Genomic DNA, 9,168 nt, shown 5'->3' on the forward strand with positions numbered 1-9,168 from the left:
CGTTACAACCCGTGAAATCATCAATTACATATAATCTTAAAAAGCAGGGCATACATATTCCCAAAAGCTATTTTCAGAAGATCTATGATGACTTATGTCTTCCGCTTGGTTTCCTAGTGCAACAGCCGTCTGGTTGGCCTCTCTATAAATGTGGTGGACTGCATAATACATAATGGATCGCAATAGGCCTCTGATTTTTTTGATCCTATTTCACAAGTACGATGATGTCTTGACCGGAATGCGGGGTGAACGAGGTTTTTTGAGTTGGACTCTAAGCAAACTTTTTTCCATTGTCTGTTTGTTGTTATTTTGACTACCATAAGCATGGTCCATGTTTCTACTATTGAAATCATTCCTAGGGGTTTTTTTTTTTTGGAAAGGAAAGTTGCTTTTATTAAATAGAAACTTCTCTGGGGTACAAACGTCCCATCGAATCACTCGTTACAATTTCGTTAAGGAATGTTGGGCAAGTATTTTCCCAGATAAAAGTATTACATATTCCTTGTTGTTGGAACTGCTTTTCTATTGCAAAGTTCGCTAACCCATCAGCACCCTGGTTCGCCTCTCTATAGATATGCGTCATCTTGAATTGTTGTATTGAATTGAGGTGATGGTGGATTTCCGATAACATATTTCGAATGATCCATGGAGTTTGCATGTCTAAGTTTTTGATCAACCTTAGTGATGTTGTCGAGTTCGTTTCGAACCACATATTCCTCCAGCCTTGTGAAGTTGTCATTCTCACTTCTAGGAGAAGAGCCCACGTTTCAGCTATCAATACCGATGCAATTCCAATTGGTGCTGCCATTGCCATGACCACCTGATTATCAGCATTCCTGCAGATCCAACCTGCTCCTGCCATGTCTGGTGTAGCCCCTGGCGTCACCCTGCTTGCTCAATCCATGTTTATTTTGAGCCAATTTGCTGGTGGGGGATTCCATTTAATCCATATTATTATTTTTGAAGCCTGATGGTGTGGTTGTTGATGTTGTTGCCTCAGGTTCCCGTGTATGCTGTTGATGTGCTTGCGAGCCCATTTGAATTCTTGTGCTAGAATTAATGCAATATGAAACGTTTGTTTCGGTGTATGAATTAATTTTTTGTGAACTCTTGCATTTCTGGCCAACTAGATATTCCAGATAGTGAAACACACCAAGGAGAAAACCTCCTCGTTTTGTGTCATGTTGATAAGTTCATGAAATGCTGAGGTACTTGTATTGTTGTAGATGTATAACTGATGGGTACCCTTCGGTTCGCTGGTGGCCATGTACCATTGTTGTATCGACGTGTGTTGTTGTTGCTTCGATTAGTGCCCGTCGATGTTTCAATAGTATTTGACTCCGAATGTGGAGGCAGCAAAATGTTGTAGTACGGGTTGTATGCATTATTATTTCCAATATCATGAAGATGTTTCACCATCAGATTCCATGTGTTGTCTTGCATGATTGTACGTGAATAAGCAGTGTTGATTGGATTCTACATTCGTAGTATACATAGGGCATATGTTGTACTTTATGACTTTCCTTGCTTGTAGGGTACCAAAGGTTGGTAGACCATTATGACTGACTTTCCAAAGGAACAGTCGGATTTTTTGAAGGCAGTATGCTTTCCATATCCTTTTACGTGGGATATTTTCTTGGCTTTTTGCACCTGTAGCCTGTGTCGTTGCATTTCTCTCCGAAGGTGATTGAGTATTTTGTCTCTTGCGATGAGAGCTGCATAGCCACTTTTGATAGTATATTGTCCTGTTGTTGAATATGGCCAAATGATGATGTCATTGATTGGAGGATTTGGTATATGTATGCTTTTGATGGCATTAGTAGTGATCGGATCAAAGATATCTTGTAACAATTCATGTTTCCAGGAAAAAGAGAGAGGTTCAATTAGGGTACTTACCAGTTGGTCTCCCCAGGGTGTTGTGGTGGTACTGGATCCACAGTTTGGAATCCATTTATATTTGATGAGAGTATTACTTCCATCTCCTATTTGCACTGTATATAGTTCCATCATGTGCCGTTCCACCTTGCTTTTTCCATACCGCACTTGCTGAGTCCGGTGGTTTAACCTGATTTGTGAGAATCTCTCGTTGATCGAGGTATTTAGACTTGTACATGCTGTTACAGATAGTTTGTGGCTGTTCTTTGATCCTCCAAACCCTTTTTCCAAGAAGTGCCAAATTTTAAGTCTTGCTATCGCGAATTCCTAGCCCTCCTTGGCTCACCAGTAAGTGGAGTTTGTCCTTACCAATGGTATGCAGCTTTCGAACACTTTTGTCATGCCCCCCAAAAAAGCTTCTTGCAATCCTGTCAATTTTGTGGTGGACATGTACTGGGAGTAATTGATTCATTATGTGGTTAGTTGTTGGAATCAGTGATGTGTTAATTAACAACCATCTCCCTGCTTGGTTAACACATTTGGTAATCCTTTTGCTTTTCTCTCCATTCCCTGTAACAGCTGGGCAAAAATTGGTGACGAGTTTCTACCTTATTTGAATTATACTCCTAGATAGGTTGGTGGGTTATGAGTAGTCTGAATCTGGAAGGTTTCAGCTAACCATAATTTGGTCTGGGTAGGTGTGTTGGGGTGGTGTTTGAGGATAGACTTTTGCTTGTTGATAGCTTGTCCAGCCGATGATGAGTAGGAATGTAGGAGAGCTTGTAGATTGTCACAGGTTTTCTGGTCAGCCGAACATGTGATTAGTAGATCATCAGCATACATAAGATGCAAAATTGGGGTCGTTTTTGTTGAAATACAAAGACTTTTTATTCGCCCCTGCTGCTCTAATCTAGCTAGGTTTGTTGACAAAATTTCTGCACACATGATAAACACATACGGTGATAGGAGATCACCCTGCCGAAGCCCTCTTGTAGGTTGGATATGGCCATGAGGAGTGTCATTTACTTTGATTGAGTAGGTGACTGAAGTGATGCAGAGTATTATACAACCAATGAATTTTTGTGGAAATCCTCGGGTGACCAAGGTTTGTCTAATGAAATCCAAATCAATGCTATCATATGCTTTTTGAATGTCTAGCTTGAGGGCAATTTTTTATTTTTGGGTTGGTTTAGTTGTTCTAATATGGTGGGAAATTTCAGTTGCTATGTCTTTGTTGTCATGGATGACACGATTTGGAATAAAAGCACTTTGATATGGGATAATGATGTGTTGAAGCAATGCTAATCCTATCAACCAGTATTTTGGAGATAATTTTGTAGACCACGTTACACAATCCAATTGGTCGAAAATCACTTGGTTTAGATGGATGTTCTGATTTGGGTAGTAAAGTTATATTGGTGTGATTGTAATGATTGTATGGATGTACCTCCTGAAAGAAGGTGTGAACTAGCTCTATGACTTGGGTTTTGGTTGTATCCCAATAAATTTTGAAGAACTTACTTGTATATCCATCCAGCCAAGGTGGCTTTTCTGATCCAATGCTAAGAAGAGCTTTCTATATCTCTTCAGAAGTTGGCATTCCTTCCAAGGATCGGCATTGGTTTAATGATATCCTAGGATGTATGTCCCTGAAGAGGTCCATGTCTATTGTTGTTGATGGTGTGACATACTGAGTAGTGAAGTGATTCACCAGTAGGCTTGCAGTCTGATGTTGTTTGTAAATCCAAGTGTCATTTTCGTTCATGATTTGATGGATGTGATTAATCCTCCTATTGATTGTTGCATTGGTGTGGAATTTTTTTTTATTGAAATCTCCATTGTTTCGCCATTTTATCCCCGAGCGCTTCTTCCAGTAAGTATCATCACAATGTTGCAGCATTAGGTGTGTACTCCTAGTTTCCTTCTCATGTTGAAGCCAAAAGAGAAGTTCTGTTCCACTAGTTGAAGCACATTTCGATTTTGCAAGCTAAATTTGAAATTCCGCCTCTCTCAAAATTGTGGGTAGATGGCCAAAAGTCTATTTATGCCACAATTGAAGGGCCCAAGTTGTGTTCTGCATCATGTGCTTCAAGTTGCTTGCCATCTCCATTTTATTGATTGAATCCAAGATGTTGTGACCACTTCCTTCATTTGCGGGTGGAGAAACCATAGATGTTCAATCCTAAAGGAGGATGGTGAGCATCTATGCATTGCGTTTTCCTGGAGAAGCAACGAGGCATGATCCGAGCCAATCCTTGGTAAATGTCTCACTAGAGTTTGAGGGTGAAGTCCACCCATTGTTGTGAAGCTAGTCCCCTGTCTAGTTTTTCCAAAATGAACTTCAAATCAGTCTGTCTGTTCGACCACGTATAAGGATCGCCTTGGAATCCTAAGTCTATTAGACCAAAATGATTGACGAAGTTGTTGCAGGTTACCGGTTTGCCTCCCTTTTTCTCATCTTGGTTTATGACTTCGTTGAAGTCACCCATCAGAAGCCATGGGAGTTTTGGGGTAGTGATGATGTTGGGGAAGTCTTTCCAAAAGTCCCAACTGGCAGCAGGTTGTGGAGGGGCATAAATGTCGGTGAAGCTCCAGTCCTATTGGGAAGATTGTTGTTGTTGTAGCTTTGGACGAATATAAGCATGAATCAAATTTCGATTAGACAATAACACAGTGACGTCGAGGTTGGATGTCCACATCAAGCAGAAGCCACCTCGATGTCCAGTATATGGAACCGTAAAACAGCTTTCAAAACCTAAACTAGTTTGCAGGAAATTCAAATGTGCAACTGAATCTAAAGTTTCGGACAAGAAAAGTAAATCAATCCTGAACTTGCGTGTGTATTCACGCAGTTTCGATACTGTCAAAGGGACGTGAACCCCTTGAGAGTTCCAGGCTAAGAAATTCATGGCTGTCGCGAGTGTTGGTTTGCTCCAACACGTCGCTCAAAGGTTGTTGTGTCTGCTTTCATAATCTCATCTTCAATGCAAAGCTTCCATGCAGGTTTGCTAGTAGTTTGATGGATGTCACAGTGTTGTTGTAGAATGATGATGATGCATGAGATGTTGTTGGTCTAGCCGATGGATTTGGGGATGCCTTCATGTTATCAGTTGCTTTTGGGTAACGCCGGCTTCTTGGCTTCTTGATTATTCTTGTAGGTATCTCAAACTCCGGTTCATTCATTCTTGTAGTGTGTTTCTCTAGGTCTGCAATCGAAACGAATTTCTTTACTTTGGACGTTGGTGGTTTAGCTGCAAAATCTGGGGTATTAGGAAGCATTAGATGTTCAGGAAGCGTCGTTGGTTGCTTGAGGGTCCTTCTCTTATATGTGTGCACCGGCCTGAGAGGGTAGTGTCTCTCCTCTGGTTTTGCGTTATGGGTGACAATGACCTCCGTCTTACCATTGATATTATGAACCAATAGATTCACCATTGCATTTTTGCGCTGCATGAAAGAAATTCGAGTTTTCGTGTAATTAGGAGTGAAAAAGGAGAGCATTCTTGTCATACCCGGTTTTGCTGTTGGACACGGTTTTGGATTGATGGGCTTATTCTGTGAAGAGGACTCAGAGTTTGTGGCCTTTTCTTTTCCTTTGGTTGCAGTTTTCTGATATGGCGACTTGATGTTGATGTGTTCAACCACATGGGTTACGAATCTGACCTGGTTATTTGCTGTGTTAGCCGAGGTAGATGAGTGTGGGACAACAGATGTTAACTTTATCCCAATATTCTTTGCTTTTGCAGAATCATATTTTGCAGTGCATATATGGGAACTGTTAGAGCACTGCTCGGTCGAACTCGCCAGTGTTGTTATCTCAAGCTTGTTTGTCAAGTTTAGTTGCTAAAACTATAAGACTTGATTTCTAGTCTACTTATAGCTATGTCTTGGATTAAGATAGTAAGTGTAGTTGAGCTTTAGACTCCACGACGTTCATCGAATGAAGACGAAGAACTACTCAAGGGAACTTGTGGAACTTCATCAACAAAAGGTATGTGGATACTTGAACTTATATATCACTCAAAAGTCTATCTATTTTATCTCTTATTTTGAGACAAAAGTCGTATTGTTATATATACTTCAATTATACACATTTGCTATTTCGAGCAGAATTTAATTCACTTATCTATTTCTCGAAATATGTGTTGATAAGCTTTCGTTTTAACCAAGTTCATCTTTACTCTTGACGAAAGTCATATTGATTATTTCAATAACTTGAAAATCGCTTTGATGCTAATAGTTTGTGGATAACAACTATTTCCTTCCTCTAAGAAAGTTTCAATGATTGAAATAAGAGTTTAGAACAAGTAACCATGTTTGAATATAAGCATAGTGTGTATTCATATTTGTGTAAAATTCCAAAACCGGGAACCTAAGTATGTGTACCCGTACACGTACTGGTTAGTTGTTGGGAGTTTGGAATCTAGGTATGCGTACCTGTACGCATACTGGCGGAAGTTTGGGTTTCGTGAATTTCTGCTGGAGTTTGGAATGTGAATTGGTATACGTACCCGTACGCGTACTAGCGTAACCAAACTCGGTCCGGCTACTTAGGTATGCGTACCCGTTTACTTAAGTAGGTTACTTTCTAAAATCAGTTTGTTCATGAACTAAAACATTTATATAATAAGGAATGCAATCTTTTGAAAACCGTGGCTATGATGTTCATGAATTGATTCGAGTGAATCAAAATCGATTTTGCTTCAATTGTGTCTTGTATACTTCTATGATATCTAAGAAATTGAACAACTCTCTAACTAGTTCATTTGAGTCATTTGAACTAGTTATGGTGAAGAAGAATAAGGTTGATATAAAAGTGCTCATATGGCTAACCATTGGTTAACTATTGTTGAACCGACTAAGTGTATACGTTTAGGTACGGTTACCCAAACCTAAATGAAGTTACATTTCATTTGTGTATAACAAGCTAAGTTCGATCTAGCGTTTGAAAGATATTAGCTTGAACCTAATCAGGTTTTCATCTAACGGTGAATATTGAATGCTTTGTTACCAAGGTAACTTAGATTGCAAACCCTGATTTGAAATCTATATAAAGAAGAACTCTAGCAACTGGGAAACCTAATCCCCACACCTCATGTGTGATACTAGTTGCATAAGCTAGAGTCGATTCTCCTTTAACCTTAGGTTTTTCAGGAAACCCTGTAGGTTAACGACTTGAAGACTTCATTGGGATTGTGAAGCCATACCCAACTATTTTCTCTGTAGTTGCGTGTTCTGATCTTGTTGTTTTCTATCGTGATTGAGTACTATCTTCTTTAAGATTTGCTCGAGATTTGATCTCCGATAGGAAAGATTGAAAAGTAGTCACAAACACCTTCGTCTCATCGTTTGTGATTCCACAATATCTTGTTTCATTAATCGATTAAGATTATTGTGAGGTGACTATAATACTAGGCTGTTCTTCGGGAATATAAGTCTGGTTTATCAATTGGTTCCTGTTCACCTTGATTTATCAGAAGAAGAAACAAAACTCGTAGGTTTATCTGTGGGAGACAGATTTATCTATTCTATAGACTTTTCTGTGTGATACAAATTTGTTTATCAAGTCTTCGACTTTGGGTCGTAGCAACTCTTAGTTGTGGGTGAGATCAGCTAATGGAATCCAGTGCGTAGTATCCTACTGGGATCAGAGACGTAAGGAGCACGGATGTACCTTGAATCAATGTGAGATTGATTAGGGTTCAAATACATTCCAGTCCGAAGTTCATTGGTAGTATTCTAGTGTCTGTAGCGGCTTAATACAGTGCGGTGTCTGTGTTATTTGTTTTCCGCATTATATTTTTTTATATTTTTGAAATATCACAGGTTGTGCGTTGAATCGATCAATTGGTAAATCCAACCTTTGGTTGTTGATGGAAATTGATTGATCCTTGAACATTGGTATTTGGCACCGTTTAAGTTATTTCTCTTATATTCAATCAGGATCGCAAATTCCTATTTGCTTGATTGCGGATTGAATTGAGAAATTGAGATGTAACTCTTTGATATACTTTTTCTTAAGATTGAGTCTGACTGTCTAGTTGATTTTCTTGAAAGTATATTGGAGTTAGTCCATACAGATTGGTAAGAGAAATATTGGGTGAGGTTGTTAGACCCCCGCTTTTTCAATTGGTATCAGAGCAGGCAAACACGTTTAAGACCTCAGAAGTCCGTGTTTGTAGCGATCTGACTCTATGGACAAAATTTTATCTTTGTGATACGCATTAACAATATGTATTCAAAGGCTTTTAACTATGTCAAATGTCTTGGGCTTTCCTCAAAGGATAACTCCTTAATTGATTCTTCTAAATCCCGAGGGAGAAACGAGACAGTTGACATTATAACAGAAGCTAAAAGGAATTTCACCAGAACTTAAAAAAATTCGGCTGAGTCGATTGATTTTTACAATCATGCTCAACTCCTGGATGAATTTGAAAAGTCTCTTGGTCGATAACAGGAACTCTATCATATTACTGAATCCTTCTCTAACAATATCGAAAAACTCGGACAAGAAACTACTCTACAGCGTGAAAGGATTAGTACTCTTGAGAGTATTGTTAAAGAAAATTCAGTTAGAGAAAAACGTTTGATCAAGAATCATTCATCTGATCTGAACAGTCTTCGTGTTGAAAAAGAAAGACTGGTTGCGTCTCTTCTCTTAGTCCAGGAACAGTGCGATTCCCTGAAAAGGAAAATTCTGTTTTAATGAGAAAATGCTCTTCTATGCCAATCACTAATCCTCAAGTGAGTTTGCATTACACGAAGAGAAGTTCTCCAAATGACGTTTCTGCTAAGAAATATTCGTGTTTCCTGCAGTCTTCTATTAGGGCTATGAACTTAAAGCAAGTGCCTACCAATGTCTCTCTTCCACGAACTTGTTCTTTCTGTGGGAAAAATAATCACCATGTGTTTACATTGTTTTGCTAGAAAGAAACATATTTCTGATCTTGAAAATCTACTTCTTTTCACTGTCGACAGAGTAACTCTCTAATGACCACTACAATGGATTTCATTCATACAAAAAACAGGACTCTCATAAAATGGATTTCAATGGTCACTCATCTCGAAATACCCACAGGAGTCGTGTCCCTCCGCGTGGTGCAAATTCTTACACTACAAAAATACACATTCCCAGTATTTATGAGAATAAGTCTGGTAAATACAAGTCTAGATGGTGGAGACATGTCTCTTATAATCCTATGGAACCAATTTCGAGAGGTCCTAGACTTAATCCTTAGAAAAAATTTCTTTGAGGAATCACCTAACAAGGTTATGTTGAATTCTCCAGGAATAAGA

The 9,168-nt window shown here is 39.0% G+C and overlaps 1 protein-coding gene across 1 annotated transcript; it reads right to left on the reverse strand.

Annotated features, from left to right (window-relative positions):
- Positions 1-394: 394 nt before the first annotated feature.
- On the reverse strand, positions 395-862 carry LOC113331365. Its single transcript, XM_026578077.1, has one exon. The coding sequence runs from the start codon at positions 860-862 to the stop codon at positions 395-397; it is 468 nt and encodes a 155-aa protein (XP_026433862.1).
- Between the last annotated feature and the right edge of the window lie 8,306 nt (positions 863-9,168).

This window comes from Papaver somniferum, unplaced genomic scaffold (assembly GCF_003573695.1).
Source record: "Papaver somniferum cultivar HN1 unplaced genomic scaffold, ASM357369v1 unplaced-scaffold_125, whole genome shotgun sequence".
Classification (NCBI taxonomy): domain Eukaryota; kingdom Viridiplantae; phylum Streptophyta; class Magnoliopsida; order Ranunculales; family Papaveraceae; genus Papaver; species Papaver somniferum.

Coding starts and splice junctions, on each gene's coding strand:
- LOC113331365 (XM_026578077.1), bottom strand. CDS start 862: ATGGCAGGAGCAGGTTGGATCTGCAGGAATGCTGATAATCAGGTGGTC.